The 23,845-nt window shown below is 41.1% G+C and overlaps 1 protein-coding gene across 1 annotated transcript in view; it reads right to left on the bottom strand.

The window, feature by feature from the left end:
- SLC34A2 (solute carrier family 34 (type II sodium/phosphate contransporter), member 2) overlaps positions 1-17,059 on the bottom strand; it is an 18,164-nt gene extending 1,105 nt beyond the window's left edge. The window contains exons 1-12 of the mRNA XM_010134575.1: positions 16,961-17,059; positions 11,170-11,284; positions 10,929-11,066; positions 10,227-10,355; positions 9,169-9,312; positions 8,417-8,528; positions 7,127-7,322; positions 6,339-6,434; positions 3,913-4,033; positions 3,034-3,201; positions 1,541-1,657; positions 1,329-1,453 (exon numbers count right to left, since the gene is read on the bottom strand). Coding sequence (XP_010132877.1) covers positions 1,329-1,453; positions 1,541-1,657; positions 3,034-3,201; positions 3,913-4,033; positions 6,339-6,434; positions 7,127-7,322; positions 8,417-8,528; positions 9,169-9,312; positions 10,227-10,355; positions 10,929-11,066; positions 11,170-11,284; positions 16,961-17,059 — 1,560 coding nt within the window. The remainder of the gene's footprint in view (positions 1-1,328; positions 1,454-1,540; positions 1,658-3,033; positions 3,202-3,912; positions 4,034-6,338; positions 6,435-7,126; positions 7,323-8,416; positions 8,529-9,168; positions 9,313-10,226; positions 10,356-10,928; positions 11,067-11,169; positions 11,285-16,960) is intronic.
- Between the last annotated feature and the right edge of the window lie 6,786 nt (positions 17,060-23,845).

Here is a 23,845-nt window from a genome sequence, read left to right as displayed (position 1 = left end):
CTTAAAATGCAGCTTTCAACTGCAAGAAAGGGATCCATCAGAAACAAAGCTGACAAACCAAACAGCTACCAGGGAACAGCCCTGTTGTTAGTAGGGCACAAGAACCACGTGAGAACTGTTCCTTCTTGGGTTCTGCATCCACAAGTGTTCAATTAAAAGACGGGAAGTGTAAATTAGATATTGCGTACAGGCTATTGAGAATTGTTAATAGTACAAACCTCGATGTTACAAAAACTAGCTAAAAGTTTACAGGGCACCAAGGAGATTCCTGGAATATTACTTTGTCTGGATCATTTATAATAATTTGATACACATATTCCAAAATTGTTTTTTAAAAGATAAGCGTGAAGAGACACCTGCTTGCTAAAGCTTTCAGAAATCACTCACAATAACCATATACTGAACAAAACAGTCCCTGCTCACCTTATTTTTATTCTATAACTGTTATTGGACTAAAGTAAATATGAAAGTACAGGGTTTATTTTTAAAGTACGTTATAAAACCAGCAATTTATCATGAAATCTGAGCTTGTTCAAGATAGTATCGTCTCATGATTACATCTGTTCTACCATGCCTGAGGATAATAAAATGACTTCTGTAATTTTCTTGGTTTATTGAGGCTAGTAAAAAACATTAATCCTGTTCATGAAGGAAACTTCATTATCTTTTCACTCTTTGCAGACCTTTGTAGAAGGTTCATTCAAATGTTATCTGCTGCCTGGAATGTTCTTTACTGGGTTGTAAATGGGAGCCCAAAGCCAGGCAGCCTACATTTCAAATAGTCTGAGGCAACAAGGGATTCAGTAAAATCCACTCGAATTAGATTTACTCTGAGAAACTAGATGTCAGGATGCTCACTCAGGTAGGTGGACAGCTCGTCACTTTAAGGGATGCGCAGCCTTTGGTTAGGTTACAGGAGCCCCTGTATGCTGCATAAACAGAGTTAGGGTCCTGAGAAGGGAGCTCAGAGAAATTAGTAACCCTCATAGGGGACTGTCTAAGAGGGTTGTCAGAGATGGAGACACTGAATTCCAAGCTGCAGAGGCCCCATGCTGAGGGGTCAAGCAGCCCATCCTGTTTCTGTTCTGAATTAGTTCAATGAGATCAAACATAATTTACAAAAGCAAGATTTTACGATATATTGACATTCTAGGAAAGTTAATACGAGCTTTTTGCTCTAGGAGTTGAAATGAGCTGTCTTTTGTCAGCACACACAAAATCAGGCACGACATCCATGGTGTATTTGAACCAGAGCAAATTTTGTCAGTTTTTTTCTTCAGAAAAGCTGCAACTTCTAATGGAAGTGAAGGAAATTGGTTTATACTGACCTGTAGTGAATATTTTAATGTGCTCCCTGGACTTGCTAAAGCTGCAAGTATAGCTGTTGTGGTTGTGCCAATGTTAGCTCCTAAGGTAAGGGGATAAGAGCGCTCAATACTTATAACACCAATGCCTAGGAGAAAAGAAACAGAATTGAGAGGTTTCAGTGTGATGGAGAAGACAAAACAAGGGGATAAAGAATACAGTATTGACAACTTACCAACAAGGGGTGTAATAGCAGATGTGAAAACAGAACTGCTTTGGACAACGAAGGTCATACCAGCCCCTGCGAGCATAGCCAGGTATCCAGCTAGCCAAGTAAAAGGAAATGGGAAATCTAGAAAACACAGAGGGAGGACATTGTCTTTACCATAACGGAGTGCTCTATGTAACGGCAATACAGCAGTGAAATGACTACTAAGCATTTTGAATGTAGCTATATTGTTTGCCTATTGTCTCTTAAATGACGATCTCGGATTAGAGTCAGTTCTACTACTATAACTTACCCTGTGTGCTGTACTCCCTCTCCAGCTTTCCACCACTAAATACACTTTGAGATGGAGACTAGACTAGGCAGACATTTGTCCTGATCCAGGACAGCATTTATGCTGTAATGGGAAACATTTCCACAGAGGTCAACACAAATCCTTCTCGATGTCTTGAGAGCCTTGGTTTCAGCCATGAGGCACCTGTTGCACGGATCAAATCTTCAAAAAGCTCTGAAGACCATTCTGAGAAAATCAGGTGGTTTGTTCTAACTAGTTTCAAGCAGATCACCTCCTAAAAACTTACTTGTCAACTCTTACAAAGAAAAGCTAATCACACTAATTAGAGAAACTAGGCAAAATCACCCCCCATAGCCTGCAGATTTATGAGTGAGCCAAGAAGTGAGTACTTAATCAATCAGGAAGACACAAAGGAACACGGAGTAGATCACAAATTAACAGTAACTGGCAGCTGATGACTTTCCACCCCTCGTTTTTGGTTTGGAAAGTGTCCTTTGCCCAGGAGAAGACACCATGGGGTCTGCTTTGTTGCCTGCCCCATTTCTGTGAAACCTATCTTCAACCACAACCAGATACATGCCAGGACTGCTTTTCTCTGCTGCAGGTTCTAACCTCTCCATTCAAGAGAGGCCAAGGGAAGCTGTCAAGTGGGAAAAAAAAAAAAAACCAAAAAACAACCCACATTTGCACTCAGTGGATCCAGGTTGAAAAATCACCTGGAGAACACAGGGAAAGACAGAAAGTCCCACTATTCAGGGCTGCCTTATGATACTGAAGAGAGGGTTAAGGTGGAACAGGACAAGCAAAGGGAATTAGATCATTAATTACTACAAACTTTTTTTCAACTTACTTTAGAATCAACATTCAGCCTCTGTGCCAGAGCAGGCAATCATGGTCTCAGCATTTCAGTGTTATCTTTTGAGGATGGGAACATTACATTTCTAACAGCTAATGATTATACATCAAGAAACAGAGCCTGGACTTTGGTCTCTGTTGCTGTTAATCTGCTGCAGTTCTTAAACAAGATTTTCACCACTAGATTTTTAAAAGAAAGAAAATAACATGCTTGGGAGAAAAAAATGCATGTGTATACAACCGTTTTTCTTCAAACTATTCTATAATACCTACAAGAACAGGACATATCAATAGATGTGCTCAGTGTCCTTGTCATTCCTGAAAATAATCTTCAAGAAAAACAGGTAATTACCAGTGTTGATTGTCTTCTTGATAACACTCGCCACTTGTCCTTTAAGCACAGAGTTTAATAGCTTAACAATCATCACCAAGCAGGAGCACAGAACAAGCAGGGACAAAGCTAGAAGGATGAGACCAATGGCAAGATCAGGCAGGTTTGCCTCTGCAAAGAGATGCTGGCCTGAAAAAGAAAAGGAAAATGAATTGGCCTAGCAACACTTTTGTTTCCGATCCCAAACCCCATTCTGGTTTTCATACATGCCCCCTAGAAAATGGGACCAAAGCACACACAGCTTGAGGGGGGATGCAAAGAGTGAAAACATCACCTCCCTTGCTCCACAAAAGTCATGTCTCAAAGGCAGTCTTGTGTGGACACGCTTATAAAAACACAGTGGGCACCCTTGTGGGGAAGACAGGAGTTGGGTGACCATGTGCAAGGGAGAGGAATACAACAGCATAAGGAAATTTTGGTGTATCTGAGCAGAATGGTGGGTTGGCTGTTCTCAGAGGTTGCTGCGTGCCTGAGAAGTACTGTTGAAAGTCCTGAAAGGCATGCAGAGGGATGGAGATACCCAAGCAACCATTACAGCAAAGTAACTGGAGCTCCAAGTCACCTGAACAGTGAGAGCAACATGATACTAAAGATTTCGATTACTGGTATCAGGGAGCGTGGAAAGAGATCCAGCCGCAGCCAGATACCATGATGGTGCTGGTAACTCCGGCTGTGTAGCTACAACAGAGCGCGGGCGGCTCTGGCTGCAGCTGCAGCAGTACCTTGTGTCCATATACAGGCAACTGCCTCTTGGTATACCTCTGAAGCGGTCTTAACACTGTTAGAAAGCTATGTATATTTGTAAAGATAGTACAAAGGAGAAATAGTTCTGCTACTTACATTTACTGATATATTTTGTTTCAGTAACGTTCCTGATGGCCCATGTTGTGTTTCCGTCAGTCCAGCAAAGGTCAGAAGATGTGCAGTTTTCTGAAGGTGGAATTGTGACATTCTGCTGTGTCTAAAGATTGCCAGACAAAGCAGGTAAGTCACCTAAACCCTTCATTAAGAGCTCATGGAAAGTTCTAGGTTTTTACTACAACCAAGCATTCGTCAAGTAAAGGCCTATTTGTAAGCTGGAGTGTAAGTTGGCACCATGTTAATGACAAGGCAAGTTTTTTTGCTTTGTTAAAATAAATGGTTGTGCTGTTACCCAAGTCCATCAATAAAACATTTAAAGATTAAAACATCCCCTAAACCTTCTACAGTGTAATAAACTTAGTACTAGCTCATCAGTACCCAAGAACGTTAACTACTGATGTCAAGGTTTGTGGAATGAGGTGGTGTGTGGAATGTGGAATGCCCAGCTGCAGCTGAAGGGCAGTGGCCCTCCAGTCAGTCCCACAGCTTTCTCGAGTCCTCTTTACTGCAGTCTTAACTGCAAGTAATGTCCTGGTGAGTACTGCACAGGACTGTGACTCTGCATAGTACAATACCAGAGCAGCCTCTGTTGCTGGATGAGCACAAGCTGCTCACGCTGCCTTTCAAAGCCTTGGTTTCCCTGTCTATAGAAACAGAACTTGCCTCTAAAGCTCAAATGCATTCTAAAAGCTAATTACTAGCACTATGATAAGCATTAGTCTTATTGAGTTGATCTGCAATAAATCCTTCCTTATAAGAGGTTCTAGCCAGGTGTATTGGGTTCTGTCTCTAGGTCCGTAAGTCCTCACGCAGATTAAGAGTTTGCTGACTGAACTGTACTTCCCTGCAAAAGCAGCTAACAGCCAAATGGACTCTGAACCACACTGCTGAGCAGAAGGCATCTTCAAGACGAGTTTGAGTGATTCTCTTTCGCAGAAACAGGGGAAGAGAAATTGTATTTTCTTGCTGGGTGCTGCCTGCGGACCCCCACATTCACATTCTACCTCCAGCTGCCGCAGACGGGCAAAGCTGGGAGTGGATACACTGTTCCTACATTTTCAGGGAGCCAGCCTCCAGCCCCCTCAACACATTAGCCTTCACAAACACAACACAACCTTCCTTCTTGCCTTCCTGAAATCTTTTCAGACATTTGAGTTTCAAGGCAGCTGCATGAGATCAAAATGTTTATCCTTATGTTCTGCTTTAAACATATGGAATCTGCATTTATTTATCCCTGCCATGAATCTGTTTAATTATTTTTGCCAGCAATGGCTTTAACCCAATCAGAATGTAAATACTTTAAGTGATATTCCTCTTTCTCCACCAAGTTCAAGTCCAGCTTATGAGGGTTTCACACGTTTTGTAATTTGACTACACGCTTGGGAGTAGTTACACAGCCAGAACACAGGCAAACACACACACACAGAAGTTGTGTCTATGGAAATGTAACCTTTAGCCTACATTTTCTGTGTAGCTGCTCATCTTCTAAGAGTGGGGATACTGTTGGACTCAGGTGCTCTGACCTCACTGAGCGTTAGGCTGTACCTGCCCAGGCAGGGCAGCGGAGGGATAGCCAAGGGCAGGCTGGGGGCCTGAAAGCAGCACAGCTGCCCAAGCATCGTGCCTCCCCTGAGGCCAGACACCCAGCTCCTCAGCAGCGTAACCTGAGCACGGTTTCACACCAGCACAGCTCTGCTCCTGGCGCTATCTCCCTGGCTAGCATTTCACAGGCCATCAACATTCAACAGGAGCTGGGCTCCTCTGAAAACCCAAGCACTTCATTTTAACCTCCGCTGTGGGCCCTTAAGTGTTTTCTGCCTCAGGACTTCAGGAATTACCTCTCCACGGTTTACCAAAACACACACTGCTGTTGATCTGAGCAACAGATTCCTGCAGGCTGCAGTGCTGCGTGGGCAGAGAACAACAGAACGCAGCCCCACAGAGGCTTCCTCTGAGGGCACTTTTCCGAGGAAGCTGCAAATAACCAGCTGCCGCCAGATCACCTTCATACACGTACGACTAAATCTGGTTAGATCAATAGATAAACGGTGGGCAAAAAGGGATTTTCTTTGGCCTATGTTGCAGACTTTTTCCACCTTCCAAGAGTCAGTAGAGAGAGTTTAACGGCACTTGGATGTGATAGGAGTAAAAGGCTTGCCTCCAAACCACCACTTCTGATAAACAAGGGCCTGCACGGTACTGAAAGCAACAGGTCAAGCTCACCACTGGTATGTCATACTTAAGTGGAGCAAAAAGTACATTAAATTGTTTTCATTCTTCTGCTGCTGCAAAAGAAAATACTCATTTAAAAATCTAATTTCACAATCCTATGATAAGGAGTGTCAGCTACAGATAAGTACCGTATTTCCTGAGAAACCCGGCAATTAATTTATCGTGTTACTCACCACATTGCTTTCAGTTACACACCAGACCTTTACCAGGCTTCTGTTTTTTGCTGATTCATCATTTGTAGCAATTGCATTTATCACTGATTTATCAAGCTTAATAAAATGAAAAAGAAAAAAAAGAAGAAAAAAGGAGCATTATTCCAACTTGCATCACACACTTCCGTTCAGATCTACGCAAGTAAATCCCTTTGGAAGCTCAATAATGCAAAAACCTGCACGGCCATCTCTAATGCAGGAGCTGCTGCCCAACAGGTAAGAGGGGGTTTACTTCCCCTCAAAGGTGCAACCCTATGCACACAAACGTTATGTCTCATTCTTCCCAAATCATCCACCACCTCATCTCATCTCGTCTTTTTAAGCAACTACACTGACACAACTGTCTAAATGCATTTACTGTCATTTTAGAAGCTGTGTGCATCCCCCCAGCCTGCAGCTGTCCCTCTAGATGCATATGAATTTCCCTTAATAGCAGCGTCATCTCTTCAGGTCCTGTGCAGATCTTCTGGTTGCTCTAGGCTGTTTCAGCTAGCACTGTCTAGGCAACAGGCTGCATCCTATTCATCCCACATGGCCATATTTGTCCTCACCTGCCTTCCCAGTCCTCCTAGCTGGGTCTACCATCAAGGTGCAATGTGAGGGAAATTAAGACAGGAAACATAGAGCAAGGGCTTTATAAAATGTGCGTAAAAGAAGAATCCATCTGCTAACAAGCTTTACCCCAAGGACACAGAGAAGTGAGTGTCTGAACCAAGTAAGCATCTTCCTTGAAGAGAGAACGACCTTACCTCAATGATGAGCTTTGTAAAGGGATCTGTGATAACTTTTAGTAGCTCAGGGGCATCCTCACCACTTTCAAGATGAAAGGACTCAACAATAGCATTGGTGAGATGGTAAAGATAGCCAGAAATAACTTCAATGGGCAACAGCGCAAACACAGCGAGCCAGTTAAAGAAATCATGGATTGTTGCCCCAGCAAAGGCCCTGTGAGAAGAAATTAAAAACCAGAGCTGCTTTTAATTAAACATCATGTGCACAACATCAATTAAGTATGAAATCATAGAAGTGGTGATGAAGCCCATTTCCAGATATGAATCTTTTCATTTCTGGGGTCACAGGAGATGGCTGCTTTGCTATAGAGCACTAAGTTGTCTTCCCACCATTGACCAAGTGAAATAGCCAGCCAGGTGAGTGAAACGGCAAAAGTGATCCGTAACACAAGGCTGCCAAGTGTACATGTCTGAAGAAAGAAGTGGCTGTACAGTGTACGTTTGTTTTGTCTCTCACCCATTTTTTGGACATTTTTAATCCTCAGCCAGGTGTTGCCTATGGGACCTGCTCCCCCTGACCCATGGGGGAACACATCTCTTTGCAGCCATCTCACATGTTCTTGCAACCCGTTGGTGAACAGCTCCCTTCCCGCTTTCCCTCCACAGCCTGAGGAGCCACAGATCTTTCCTCAGAGGCTTTGGCCAAATGTATTTCATACGTCTGGTATGCCATGAACAACAAGGTGCTAATGCCTCATATCTCTCCCAAGTTTACTGCTCACATCCAGCAAGCCACGAGCTCACTCAGTGATAATGTGAGAAGGCAGTCTTAAAGTTGTCACTGTGTGTATTTGACAGCCAGAACACTTCATTTCTCTACAGTTACCAGCTCTTGCTTACTGTAGACTTAAAAAAACTTCATACTGAAGTCTCTTTTAAGGAGAGTAGACCAAAATACTGTAATATTAACTTCTTGTACAGCCTTTCCATAATTAAGAGATAGTCAAAGGTAGGTGGTATAGCAGTGGCAACTGAAAACCTATTCTTATGCAAGATCCAGTTAAAAAATGTGGATTCTTACAAAAACACTGAGCTTTTAAAGGAACCCAATATGCTTTTCTTCAAGTACGTGAAACCATGTATCTAGACAGCATTATATTTTGGCCATCGCCATGCTTGTGACTTGCCCGATTTCAAATTTAGATCAATAGAAAGGTTGAATGGCTATGGTAGTGGTAGGGAATATAGAAGAAAACCTAAAAGAAGGGAGAAAATCAACTTTTCAGATCTGGTTTTTAAGTACAATACCTTCTAAATTCATTCCTGTCCCCAGCTTGCATGAGCGCCACAATCGTGTTTGTAACGGAGGTACCAATGTTTGCTCCCATTATGATAGGAATTGCTGATTGAACAGTCAGCACTGGAAAGCAGAAAAGGAAGCATTAAATAATAATAATTAAAAATCAGATCATCAGCAAGTTCTTTGTTCCAATGAAAATTAACATCTCTGAACACTGGAACCCTGACTCCCCTTGATGTCACTAGGATTAGGTGCTCCAATACAGTTATGTTTGCTTTAATCAAATGTCCTGGTAACATGGTACTCCCGTAGTCCCATGATCCCCACTGAAATTGCAGTCCATGGTTACCCCTTTCACCAGTGTTAGAGGGCCAGAGTAAGATAAAATTTCTTCTTTCCCGGGCATTTTCTAACTTGCTGCAGAATTTTGAAACGATGCCACAGAAACAAATGAAATTCAGTAACTGGCTAACATGAGAAAAGTATGCAGTTCCTTCCAAAATTAATGCATTAAATAACAAGGCTTCCTATGATTTTCATTGGAGTTGTGGACTTACTGTTACTACTATTATTATTACTATTATTATCATTATTATTATGGTATATGAACTTTTATTTAATATCAGGGCAACAGGTGTGAAATTCCTTTCCTGCAGTCTCTCCTCTCACACCCAAAGCTTCTTGAACAGGTGTGGGAATGTTTGCACCCCAGACCGAGATTTATGAGTGATCTTGTGGAAGATACTGTAAGTAGACATACGTGTGGAGGACACCATGCTGACCACAATGGATGAAGAAGTGCTGGAGCTCTGAACCATAACAGTCACCAGAACTCCAATCACCAGTCCCGCAACAGGATTAGACAGCACTGAGTCGTCTTTAAAAATGTCCCCTGCTGCTTTACCTACAAAAAACATATTCTCAGGGTGAGGGAAGTGCAAGGAAAAGTTCATAGGAATTATCAGAGCGCTTAATTAAAGATCATTCAACCATTTAATCAATACATATATAGCCATGCTTGCCAGCCAAAAAAAGTACAAGATGACACAGCCCAGGGGTCCAAATTCAGTTCCTGAACTATCAGCTTCTCAGTTATGAGAAAACACTTTGTATTTTCTCATTTCAGTGACTGAACAAGCTCTACTGAACTCTGCAGAGAACCATATAAAACCACAGCCATCAGAGGAAAGACTGTAGGACGACAACCTACATATGCATAGATTTAAATGCTATTAATGATACTTGATATTAATGATATTTTTCATTACTGCATCAAGAAAAACTATTTTAATAATCCTGAGTAATTCTGTTCCTGTATCCCTGTTGCCAAAAATGCCCAAAACCTCACATATTTCTCTGATAACTGCTTCTGAATCCATCAGCAGAATTCAATCCTTGCAGATAGGTAAATGTAAAAAATACATCTCAATAGTTTTCATCTTTGAAGGATTTGGGGAACATTTCAGTGCTGGATGCTTTGATCGAGAGCACAATTTTCATATTTCACCTTGTTGGAATGTCTTTCAACATGGGACAGATTTATGCACAGATGTATTCATGTAAACTGTCACTAAAGTAACAGGAACTTACTTAGAAATCAGGGCCAATAATCCCTACATCAACAGCTCTTTAGAATTTGAGAAACAAAGGCCCTTTCAGATAAATGAAGGTCAGTCTTCAGCAGAGCTACTTCTGACTATCTCAACACACAAATCTATGGAGAATGTTCTCGAAGAGCGATATTTGTAATTTAGTAACTCGGGAGGAATTTATTGCCTCATTCATAGTTTATTCTTGATGTTTTAGCCATTTTCATACCTCCTACCAGCTGAAAAGCAGAGCTCAGAACATCCAGAGAACACACGAACAAGTAGAGTAATCCAAGTAGCATAATAAACTTCCCTATTCCGTAGAGTACACGAATGATCTTTCCTTTTCTATCCAGTTCTGCAAAACAAACACATTATGAATAGAATACTTGCTTGATGTATCTGGTGTTCTCTCTGGAACGAGCTAGCACACAAACAGGCACTACAGAGTCAAAGACAGTGTTGAGACCTGAGGGTGTGATTAAACCCCTAAAGAATGCTCTTCTTGATCAGATTTTAACTGCAGAAGTAGATAGTTCGTTTACCTAGTTTTACCATGTAAAAGCTTTTGGCATATGACAAAAGCCTTATGAAGTCTGAGACTGACCCTCTGTTTTACACAGTCATCCCACTGCGTAAAAAAAGACCAGTAGCAGCCTGGATATAAAATCACATTGATTTTGTATTGTTTTGCATATATCTCCTTGTGTTTTAAAGAGTGTAAACAGCATGATTCCCAGATTCTTCTTAACTAACTCTAATATCCCTATTCATTGTTGGGGAGGGTGAGCCAGAGTGTAAATCCCACATCTGAAAACTCCTCAAATCTTGAATTCAATTCTCCAGCAAATATAATTTCAGGAAAACAACTGAGACAGAGAGCAATGGAAAAAACAAACGCAGATAACTTTTTTTACTGAGAAATGGCTACCTGACCACTTGACCCCAGTGTCCTGCAATTCTGGCAGAGCCCACGGGTCTTCTTCTTCTGGCCTTGTTTCATCTATCAAGGCTATTGTGGAAAATGCAGGTTGAATTTCTCCTTTATTTCCAAGTGAAGCCACATTGCCTGATGAAATACAACATTAAAAAAATGGTTTAATTACTTTCCATCTTCTCCAAGGAGCCTGAAAGCTTATATGTCCTGTAACTGACAGGTGAGCAGACATTACCTTTGTGATTTTCTCCTTCTTTCCCAGCCATGTTCTGGTTTTGTTTGGAAGAGTCCCCAATATAGTTGTTGGTTTCAGGCTTTTCCACTTCAGGCCAAGGAGCCATGATCTGTGACTAACAAAGTAGTTCTGATCACAATGCATGTGTGGTTGAAACACTTAAAACAGGGTATGTGAGAAATATGGTAAAGAGCAAAAGAGATGGAAATTGAACGGAAGCAATTGGCTTTGCATCAACCTTTATGAATTATTCTTTTATTTGTGAAATAGATTTCTCAATTATTTTTTAAATCACACCGTTGATTTGTTTGTGCAATTTACACAATTTAAAAAAAAAAATTTGCATCTCATGCCTGTTTTTTTGTTCAATTTTAATTGTCATGAAAGCAAAGATTCTTCTGCTTTCCAAATCTTAAGCATTTATTTGCTTTAATTCATTTTATTTCCTTTTCTGCAAAAAGTTAGAGGACTGCTTTGCTTTCTTCCACCTTCTGGATTTAAGTGACTGCCTTTACTAAACTGGTAATTCAATACACAGACCTTAGCAAAGAAAGTTCTTCCCTAAAGCATCACCTAGTTTGGGTCGCATATGCTAAACACAGTTTTCTTGCTGCCTTTACTGGTTCATTCCCACAGAAGTATGGAGGAGAACATGACCCTGGACAAGGTGCGGGAAGACCCCAGAGTTTCGAGCTGACAGCAGGGGCCATTTGCAGGTCTCTATTCGCCTGTAACTCAGAGCTGATGCTGCAAGTGAAGCTGAGTTAACGGCAGCAAGGTCAGGCTCACCCATCTCAAGCAGGCTCTCTGTCTGCACCTCTTCCCTTCTGACACCTTTTGAGCACGTACAACATCCTTTGTAATATTAACAAATAATAACTTTAAAATTAAGACATCACATAGCCAAATCCTGCCAGTACAAGTACAAGCACATGTGAGAGACCTAGCCCAGGCACAAGAGGAGGAGACAGCTCTTCCTTGAACCAAAACCTGGAAAAGTCCTACTTAATTACTTCACCGATATCAGAAGCCAGAGGGAGGGACATGAAAGAGGGGGAAAGTGACCACAGGGAGCTGAGGCAATCTATAATAATACGTCCACCTTTCCAGGCTGTAAGGCTGTTGGTTAGCTCAGCCACCATGGAAAGGATGGGAGAAGGGAACCCTACCCAGAAAAGCCTCACCTTCAGATCTGTCTCTTCCACTCTCTCTGCCACACGAGTGGGTCTGCGCTGAGGGCAAAGCTGTCCCATGGCTGCCATGCCTGGCACCCGCAAATTTGTCTGCAATGTTTCTCATAAACAAGGCACCTGCACCCAGCCTCCAGTGTCAGAGTTGGTATCATGCTCCTGTGCATTTAGCAGCCACTCTAAGGGACTATAATTAATCATTCATTTAATCATAATCCTTTATGTAGCTGATGGTGACTATGTCTTGTCCCTGCCCATGTCAATAAACCCCACATCCTCCTCCTTTAGCCGGGAAGGAAATGTCATGGACAAAATCTCTCATGTGATTTGGCACTTCACAAAGAAAAGAGTATCTTCCCTTCCACTTTAGCAGGAAAAATTACTCTACAATCCCATTAGCAAAAAACCAATGCTTTTACACATTATTTATCTGTGGTGTAAGATCCATAGCAGCTCCCAAGATACACAAAGAAAGATCTCAGAACAGATGGAAGAAAATCAGTCTTGCTTGTTTCAACAAGGGTTTCCATTTGCTTGGAGCAAATTCCAATATTTTCACCGATGCCAGAAAACCTCCAAGCCCCACCCATGCCAGAACACCTCTGTCTTGTCAAACGAGTTTCATTTATAGATGTTCAGCATTTGAGGACTCTAAGAAAATAACTGCTCAGCACAAGTGCTTCTTAAATGAAGTGTAATTGTGAAAATGTGTTGGAAATTTGGATGTGAAGTTGCATTGACAACATACTCCCACCACGGAGAGACACAGAATATGCTGGACATGCCACTAGCCCTAGAGATGCCATCAGCACTTTCAATGCTCTTCTGTTACAGTCAGTATGGAAATGAACGATTCAGCCTGCGTTATTACTGTGTGGAAACTGAGCTGATGCATTTACGGGAGAAACTGGAGCTGGAAAACTTCAGCAAACAAACAGCCTCTTTGTCTCCTAAATAAACTCCTCCCATTCCAGAATTCAGCAGGGCATTTTTTCATAATAATCATCTCCTATGTTCCCGGGGTGCTCAGGATCCCACAGGTATGTCATGTATTGTTATTGTTTTTGCTTTATGTGATTAAATACAGTAAAATGAGAGTTGATCACCTATGTGGAGGAAGCTTTTTTTATAGGTATGCATATAAAATTATTCATACGAGCCCGAGTCAACCTCTGATTTGGGAAGGTAGGCTTGAATACTGGAAGTCTTTACAGTATTTGTCTTGTGCATTTGAGTTTGCAGAGGTGTTACTAGAACAGCCCTTTCTGTCTGATTGGTAAAGACTGATGGAAACAGAACCATCTAGATCCTTGAAGCAGTACCAAAGCTGTCAGCTTTCTCCAGATCCCGACTCTTGTTAAGAGAAAGAGCTGAGAAGATAGTTTACAGCCACCTGATACTCTGTTTGCTAGAGACCTGTCCACAGCTACTTACTGTTAATTAATCGCTGTGCTACAAGGATAATCTACATCCTACAGCTTTCCCTTCAAAGAATTTTTCCTTGGCCCCAATACAGAAATAAACATGATGAGAAAATACTCAGAAGAAAATCTAGGTGCTGCGAAGAAGCAGAGCAGTGGGGTGACAAAGCTAACTGCATCGTTCCCTGACAGCTCTTATGCGCTGACACCAGGTGTGGTATAGAAGACCAACGTCATTGACGCACAATATAAACGACAATGAAAACTATAATAGTGGTTTACTTTTGAACGCCAAAGACAAAGGAACACGTTAGAGAATGGGCAGAGGCTGGGCTGGTGACAATGCACACCACAACAAGGAGCTACATTCAGCTGGACCCACCAGTCCAGGTCCAAAGGCAGGATAGCCACAATTGCTGGAGGAGGTGCCCAGGGTGATGAGCTCGGCCTATTCCCATGCCAGCCTTGGTGTCTCAGTGCCACACGTCTGGTTCCCACCTTAGCTGGCAGGATGCTGGCCAGGATGCCTACACCCAGGGTGTAGTCCTGGAGCTCACATCTGGATAAGCACTGGCACTTTGGATATCCCGTCTTCAGAGCTGTGTTGAGATGGGAACTAATTTCCTCTTGAAAGTGGCAGGTCAAAATATGCTATGCATATTGCAAAGGTCTGAAAACTAATGCCTGCGCAAACTGTAATCCAGTCTGTTCTGGTGAACCTTGCGGCAAATCCTCTCACACCATCATACATGCTCCTTTTGTTGAAAGTATAGTCTTCCCTCACCTTCGGAAAATGCTAACGATGCGTGACATCCTTTCTAACTCCAAAAGAAACTGAAACCTGCTCCTAAGAGTGAGATAGATGGAAATCAATGACATTCAAATTCCGAAATAAAGTGTGAGAGAGAAAAAGCCTAAGCCAGAGTGGGCTCCTGTGGTTTGTATATCCAGGCTGACTCTCTCACTGCAGCATTTCAAAGAGTTAAAGTCTCTGGGGGATTATCTGAGCAACACTAGGTGTCATGCAGTTGCCCTATAGTGCATTCCTCAGTGACTCATTGGACTGTAACAGCATTTCCTCTGTTGCAGGGCTAGACTCTCAGTGCTTTTCAGTCCTAAATCAGAAACAGTTGTAAATTTATTTATTTTGCTGGACTCAACACAGCAAACATGAACCACCACTTGCATGTGCCTGGGCAGTATTGTTTGTACCTCTCCACCCGTGACAGCTCACTGAGAGGCCACGTTGTGCCTGAAATAAGAACTATGAAGCAGCAAGCCTTAAAGAAATCTCACCTCCAGTGGAACAGACCCAGTCAAACCGAGATGAAACAAAAGTACTGGAGAAAATAGCAGTAATTTAAAAACCATTTGATAATACCTTCAAACACTACCACCAACATGAACTTCACATGTGCCTACAGGTTGCTTAAGCAGCTCCGAAACAAGTTTTGGGTTTAGCCAGGCTTCTTCCTCTTTCTCTCTCTCTCCTCCTCTCTTTTTTCTATAACAACACATCCCTTTTTTGTCATTCACCACTATGCTATGGTTTTTATGTTAAAAAGGAATTTACCAGCTAATCTGATATCCAGCTATACGACTTAGTAAATATGAATATTTACCACACATACTTCATAGAAGTAAATACCAAGCTACACAGCAATCCTTCTTCTGCACACTTCGAAGAAATATTGTCTTTTTCCCCTCAAAAAGTATCATTTCCAACATAGAAGCACATTATGTAAAGACAGGAAGGGAAAGATCCTAAACCAGCACAAATTCATTCAGCAGCTTTACATCAGCTGATAATTTTGCCCCAGACCCTGTTCCTTGGCAGCCACAAAGCCTCAGGTGCAACAGAACAGGCACGACTTTAAAAAACACCAGCAATGATTCAGCCTTGCTAGGAGCAAGTTTTGTCTTTGCTCTGGCACCAGTTGCTTTCTTGGGGCTTTTTCTCTGGCTTAGCCAGGAAGTAAACTTTCAACTAATGTAGTACTAAAGGACAAAATAGATATGTGAAAGCCTAAAAAAAAAAAAAAAATAAAGCATTGTGCTCACTGTTTATTCCTGTGGATCCCTGAGACTTACTGCTCACAAGTTTGAATCTAACACGTAGCGAAACTAAAAGCACATATAAAACAAACCAGTAGAGAGAGCTAACTCCTAAGCAGGTACAGAGAGAAAATAAATCCCAAAGATTAATTTTTGTATTTACAACAAAGCAAAGAACTAGACACTGCCAGTGAGGACCCAGAGCCAGGAAACTCCAGCAAACTACTTGAAATGCCTACTGGGTATTTAAATAAAGCAATTACTTTTTTAGAATAGAACAACAACAACAAAATAATCCCACCAACAAGGACATACAACAGATCTACCCCATCCTAAACACAAACCACACAGTAAAGAATCGAGAGAGGGAAAAGTAACGACATTAAAAAGACTTACTGATCTAATGGGAGACCGGCTAATAAAAGTTACCTAGAAACCAGTTGATTCCTGCCTACTGCCACATTACTTGAGCTAACTACATTAGACTAATGTATTCCTTTTACTCCCGTGTATCAAACCAAATTAGCATCAGAAAATGTTTCCACCAAGAATAGTCTGACATGGCCATAGTACAGCACACAGACCTTACGCACTATCTATGCTAAAACATGAACTGGCTGAATTTCCTTCCAATGTTTCATTAATCATACCCTAGACATTTTCCGGTATCAAATACCACTGATTACTATGACTTAAAATGCCATTTATTTTCAATCCAAATAATAGTTAAAACAGTACTTTCTTATACTATAGGCAGTTATTTCTGGGATGGTTTTTTTGTTTGATATCTTCTTTTTCTTTTTCTTTTTTTTGACAGCTGCTAATAAAACGCTTTTTTCTTTATCATATCCATATAAATAAATCTAGTTATCTGCAATCAAAAAGTAGCACAGTTTGCTTTTAGAACTATGATTTTTTGATTACTACCTTAAAGTATAAGTGCAGTTGAAAGAACACAAGAAGAAAATGCTAACAAGTGGATGACATTTCACATGCCACCCTGCTTCCCCAGGCTAGCTCTCTGTTGCCATTCCTTGAGCTGCAAAAGCAGAGCTCCAGATTTACAAGCTAAACAAGCTCTAAAAAGAAGGAAAAAAACCCTCAGTCTTAGTTGTTCTTACTTACCACTTGTTTATTCCCAGACGACCGAGCGAACAGATCAACTGGGCAGCCACTGAAACCTGCAATATATATAGACAGGTGTTGAGCAAAGTTTGCTTTCATCACTGCACGCTAACATTCCTATTTTACAGTCCAGAGGCACTGCCTACCTGCAACTTAATGATCACAATCAACCTTTTTTTAGCAGGAGTGGGCAGCAACCAAGACTGATAAAACTACAGGCTATTTCACACTTATCACATTCTAAAAAATGTCCCATCAGCATTTAAGTACGAGTTACTAACGTGTTCATGAGAATGCTGGGAGACAGTTTGTTCCAGCCTGAAAAACTGCCGTCCACCTGATCATTCAGTAATCTTTTTTCCAATAATAATTTTCCAAAAATATTTTGCAATCTCAAAAGTCTGTCAAAAGGGTGTGAAGAAGATGTAGTACTGTTATTTCTCTGTTCAGGTGCCTATTAATCTGCCTAAGAACAGAAGTGAAGGAGAATCAGATAAAAAGCTGTGTAAGTAGGAAACACGTAAGAACTTCTTTGAGAACAGAGGATGGAGTTTCATTCTTATCAGTGCTCAATGTTTACCATTAAGGTGAGCTCATTAGCATTTTGGCTGTGGCTCTCCTTCTAAATGAGATTTAAATATGTAAGGACACCTTTGATAATTGCATTCAGAATGCTAGTGAGGAAGAAGACTATATTAGATAGATTATTCAACAAATACAGTATGGTATTACAGATTAGACAAAGTAGTCACTAGCATTGCTGTCTGTTCTGCTGATGAGCTTAAGGGTGAGCTGCAGGTGGGGCTGTTTTAGGTGCTGTCGCGTTATTATCTCCAAACTTTTTCTGTTTCAACAGACAACTTGTACTGAGAAAATAAACTGTAAACCAGCAGCCTAATCAGCAGATCTGCTTTGTCTGCGTGCACATGCTCATATCTCCCGGCAGCTTAGTGACTTAGTAACTCTGAAAAATAAAACTCTTGCTTTTCGCACCTTTCAGTCCTTCAGAAACGCCCAGCCTTTGGAGCTGTGAGTCAGAACTTACTCTTCACCTGCGTCGGCATCGGGAACGTTTAATAACGTAAAAGCCTTCACAGCCCCATACGCAGCATCACATTGTGGCAGCGCAACTGCCAAGCACCTCCCCTGGCCACAGTGGCTCTGCTGGTGGAGACCCCACACCCCCTCCATTGCCCTGGGAACGGCTGATGTCGGAGCCCAAGGATGAAAACACCAGCCCTGCCCCACCCTTCCCAGCTGCAGCTTGCACAGAGATGTCTATGGAAAGGAAACTGATTTTTCTTCTGCGTGGAGCAGAGAACGGTCCAAAGTGGAAAGAGGTGATGGAAAATGGATGCAAGGTCCACCTTGGTGGTTCACAGGCTTAGTTTTCTTAACAGAATTGCACTTTAACATTGCACCTAAAAACAGTTTTTCATTGATGCCCTACATGTAGAAAATCAGACGAAGCTTTAAAATGGGAATCCTTGTGCTTCTCTGAGCTGCGGCTTATTCTTTTCTGAGTCACTGTTTGTGAAACCTAGTTCTGACAGTGAGAAGGTACAAGACAGGCACATTCCTAGTACCCGCGCAGGGCTCAGCCAGCATGTGGTGACGTCTTCCATAGCATTTTTACTCCAACACTGCTTATTCCATTTGCTAAGCACAATCCTATGCACTGACAGTGCCGAAGTTTTAGGAAGGCAACAATCCTAGATTGGAGCCATCATATTCCCCCAAAAACCTTTAAGAATGAAAAAACAGTCACTCACATGAAGGCAGGCAATCTACAGTCTGGTGTTGGAAGTCTGGGGTGGACCTTCTGCAGAATCAGTCTGAAGGTCTCCATAAGGAGCTAGCCACAAGTGATAAAGGTGGGTGTTATTTGTCCTGAAAGCCTTTCCCTCATTCAGGATAGGAGCAGAAGAGTTTGAAATTCTTCCGGGGACACCAAGGCAGTCAGAGCTACAGCCCAGAGCAGCCAGCACATATCCAAAAGATGCTGTTGCTAAGGAAGCACCCAATGCTCTTTATTCCCTCTTTGACACGACTCACCTAATTGCAGAAAATATTCTTGGATAGGGAACATTTAGTAAAACAAAGCAAGCAATTTCAAGGGACCTGATGTCTTGTCAGAAAGGCGCTGGATTACTCTGCAGCTACTTGGAATAGCACCTGTGATAGTCTAGCATTTTGCAGGAGGTGCAGCCACAGAAAATATCTCAAACACAGAATGAGAAAAAATTCCTGGCATGTGCAAATTCTGTGAGAGGTGAACTCTGTCCAGTTATGTGTTGCAAGAAGTTATAACACAGACAAGAAACATGTCTACACAAGAGAGATCCGTGCCACAAGCTCCCTTACAGCACAAAGGGGATACTTGCTGTGCAAATGTCAACCCCATCCATCTTTAAGACCCAGGCCCTGGTACAGTAAACCAAGTGCACGCAAGTCACAACTAAAATAGAAACAATTAAAGGAAAGTAAAAGAAATGGCCATCCATCCTGCAAAGGTATCAGAGCAGCCCAATATGTATATTTACTAATGAAAATATTCACAAGATGAGGCTTGCTCTTTTAATAGACACAGCTCCAAAAGACAGCATGCAGGAGCAAGACTCAGCTAACACCACGAGAGAAACTGTCTCTCAACAGGTTGGTTTAATTTTCAGTGTTCCACAAATCCAAAGACTGCACAGAAAAATGCTGTGCATTTGAGATGCTGGGACTCCAGAGGACAGCTACATGGCTCTTTACTGGAGGGAACTCATATTGTTCCCATCATTTAGAAACAACATTGTCTATTTTAAATTGTTCAGAAACCTTGAACAAAACAAGTTGCCTACAATTGGGAACAGCTAACTACTTTAGTGTAAATCAGCCTTCCCTCTTCTGTATATGTAAAACACAGAGCCTTGAACATTAAAGAGAGAGCCAGCACCGATTTCCATACAAATTACAGCAGAACAGTTATTTGGTGAAGGACTTACGAATAAAGTCATAAAGAGGTATCGGTCAACATTGCTAATGTCAGGAACAGGAGGGGTAAATAAAATGTGAAGAAGTCACAAAGAGAACAACTACAGAAAGTGTTTTCAGACATAAAAAAGAAAAGAAATATTTCAATAGAAAAAAGCAGTTTTTATGAAGGAATAACATGGCCAATAGTTTTCGGGAGATAGATGTGTTTGAAAGGAAATATGGACTCTGTTTTGGTCTTATGATAATTGAGCAGCCCCTTCACTATAGAACTAGTTTATTCTCATTACAACCATGCCTCAAATATTTTTGTCAGTACAAACGCACCCTCGGGATAAAAGTTGGTGGGGTTATTTTGTTCACATCCTCAGTGATAGCTATGTTTTCCATTAAGGTCACATATTACAATTGTGTTTATTCTTTGTAGAGTATCTTATTTTTTTCTTCCTAATTAGTTCATGTTTTGCTGCTCACATACACCAGCACCCAATTCTCAACATTTACTGAACTGTAAGGGGCTGCAGTACAGGCACAGGGGGATGGCGAGTTCAGAGCAGTGGGAGCTCTGCCCAGCCCTGCAGTGAGACAGCAAGTGCTTCCTACCCTCTCCTAGGAGAGGCCAGGCAAAAAGGCACAGACTAAAACATGGCACATGTGAAAAATTTTTATTTCAGCTGGAATACTAACAATATGAATTACATCACATGCTTTGACAACTAAAGCCCAGATCAATTTTTAAAACTTTTCTTGTCATAGCTGCTCTAGACTGTTATTGTTTGCCTTGAATGTTTAACGACAAAAGAAAATGTCCATTAAAAACCTCCCAGAAAAGATCTGCTGATGCTTTAGGGTAAGAAATTTTTAATCACAAAAGGAACCCAATACTGTTCCCCTCTTGCTAACCTTTCCTTACTCTTTTTATATTCTCCTCCCTTATCTCGCCCTCACCCCACACCTCCCTCCTCCCTGATCCTGTTCACTCTCTCAACCAATCTTATATTGCACATCCTGCTGTTGCCACCCACTTTGGACACATATTCATGAATGCAAATAGCATCTTCCCAACGCACAAGTAACTGGGGAAGAGGAAGAAGAGAAGAACTGAAGTGAAATACGAGAGCTCGTAAATAAATAATAATGTTTACATTCTTACATAAACCTTAATTTACCCATCTCAAAGGGCTTCTGGAAAGCAGGCATTGTTGACTCCTTTATTACTCACAGACAGTTCAAAGATTTTTCTTTAAGAAATCCATTGTTTTCTTCCTAGACAATTTGTTAACCCTTTGCTGACGTTGGACATGGTGGTGCCAGTAGCAGGATGAGCAAGTATAATTACGGGCAGCCAGCTGAGTGTGTTTACACTGAAAAGAAGACTCATCTCACATTTCCAAGGTCTCCACTTCTTCTGCACCTGCATTGTACAGCCTGCTGCCCTCCACATGCTGCCTACAGAACAGCCATGCTTACTTGTCTTCTACCCAAATGACTTCTGCCTTAAAGACAAATTTGAGAGTGACTTAAAATGAGGATTTTTTCCAAAACAAATAATCTCTCATAAACATGCTACTCTTTCAAAGGCCATATATGCACTAATTCTGTATGGAATTGTACATTCTAAATAAAGCACTAAACACACATTAAAGTTTTTTTAAAATTACAAATTATTTCCTCAATGACACTGTTGGTTACTTATTGCTGTGAAATGCTTGGATATTTCTCCTCTCTGAGCATTCATCCCTGAAACAGCTTTTGGACAACTCTAGGTGAGTTACCTAAAGGTGATCTGTGGCAATAAGGTGAGAGAATAAATCTCTTTTCTTTGAACTTATTTTCCATACAACTAATTATCCAACACTAATTCTGTACAGATTTTTAAACTAGATCTGCAAAATTAGCAAAATCAAACTGTTTGGTATTTAATGAATTACAAATACACAACCTTCCTTAATATAAAGTCCATGAGCAGTCAAGCACTGGAACCCTGTTCCTGGAGAGATGGTCAGTGCCCAAAGCCTGTTTAGGAGGCACATGGACAATGTCCTTAGTAATATGCTTTAACTTTTTGGTCAGCCCTGAATTGATCAGGCAGTTGGATGCGAAGATCATTGCAGGTCCCTTCCATCAGAGGTTCCATTCCATTCCATTCCTGCCAGGATAATCCGTAAAGGATCTCAAGTGAAGTTGGGTGTAAGGACAGCCCTCTCTGGAGTGAGCACTACAGTAATTTTCTTACTGCATTAGGCAAACTAGCTTTGCTGCATAGTTGTGAGATCTTGCAATTAGACCTCTCTGCGTCAGACTTCAGAAAAATTTTCTCCTTCTGTCACAGCCACTTCTCCCAGTGACACCCATGTCACACAAACTGTTTTGGTCCGATCCTACTGTCACCTGTAAAGACTGTGGATGGTTTTGAAGGATTTTGTTCTTGAAAACATGATGCTATACATGGTGCAGGAACCATCTCTGCTCCCCTTGCAGTATAAATAGGATTAAGTATAAACAGCCTTAAGTTACACATGGATGAATGTAATGGTTTTTTTCTTTAACATAATTCTGTTCCCGTGGACTTTCTACAGCATGCATGTGCTTCATGTGCTGTAGACTTATAGCAGTCTATACACTTTAAGATGAATGAAATGAGTGACTTCACTAGAATAAGAAGACAGTCTCCATCTGCTAACAGCAGAGCTTCTTGTAAACTATTTGAAATTAAAATTACCACAGACACTTAATTACAGATTCTTTTGACTTAGAAAAACTTACATGTACATATGTAAGGCATCATATAGACCAAGGCACACAGGCTGTAGCTGCTTTTTAATTGTTCACAGTTCTTCCTTTTACACAAGTATTTTTTGCTTTATGAGGGGTAATTAAGGGAGTAGCAAGCCCAACGTTTACTTTTCCAAAGAAACACTGTAAGAGACAAAACATAAAGCTAAAGAGGAATCCTCACATTTCCTCACATCCCGCAGCCTTAGAAGATACACTGGGTTTTCCCTGCCTGTTTCCCTTAAAAACCAGAAACTGATGTGAGTGTTTTTACTGCGGTTGTGTCTCTTTATAAGGAAACTATGTAATAGCCTTTCATATGGGGCACACAAAGCAGAACTCAAAGGTATTAAATAAATCTCTGAACCTTTGGGCTCAGTGCTGGCAGAAAGATGCTTTAAGTGATGAGGAAGGAAAAAGTAACCAAGGCACTTAAAAATCAAATCCCAGCAAAATATTCTGTCCCATTCTTAAGCTGCATTCAGTGAACAGGAATCTGAACAATTCCTGAAAATTCAGAGGGATACTTTAAGGATACTTGACTCCATCTTTAACTTTTTTTCCGAGAACAAAAGATCCAAACTTTGGTTGATCTCTCCTCAAGTCTGAAGAGGTGATAACAGCAGCAGAGACCATCTTCTTGCTGTAAAAGGTGGTTGTTGTTAACTATTAAATGAACACCTCCTCTGCATAGTAAAACATGATTTTACCTCCCTAAAAAGGATTAATTGATAAACCTCTGGATATACAGTTTGGCTGCTCCCTAAAGCCTCTTCAAGCCTATAGCCTAAGTACCATGGTTATTGATGAGCATAAATTTCCCAGCATAATATGACCTAATTAAGCTGTTGCTTTTGAGTCTTGCAAACATAGTCTTAATAATCAGTTAATGCACTTCAATCAAAATTTTGCCATATCAATAAAAATTACAATATTGCAAACCTAAGACTTCCATTACTTTAAAATTAAGTGTTTCTTTGTTTAAGATACAAGCACAAATTAGTGCAGCGAGAAGACAAGAATTGCTTCTTAATTGTACTGGAAGGACTTTTTTTCAAACTTGAAGGTAACGAGTGTCATTTTGCCTATATTAAGATTTAAAGAGGTGTCTCTGTTACAGCTGATGTGTAA

The sequence above is a fragment of the Buceros rhinoceros genome, unplaced genomic scaffold (genome assembly GCF_000710305.1).
Source record: "Buceros rhinoceros silvestris isolate BGI_N320 unplaced genomic scaffold, ASM71030v1 scaffold9724, whole genome shotgun sequence".
Taxonomy (NCBI): domain Eukaryota; kingdom Metazoa; phylum Chordata; class Aves; order Bucerotiformes; family Bucerotidae; genus Buceros; species Buceros rhinoceros.
The sequence above is the reverse complement of the archived record's forward strand: the minus strand, read 5'-3'. Positions and strand labels throughout refer to the sequence as shown.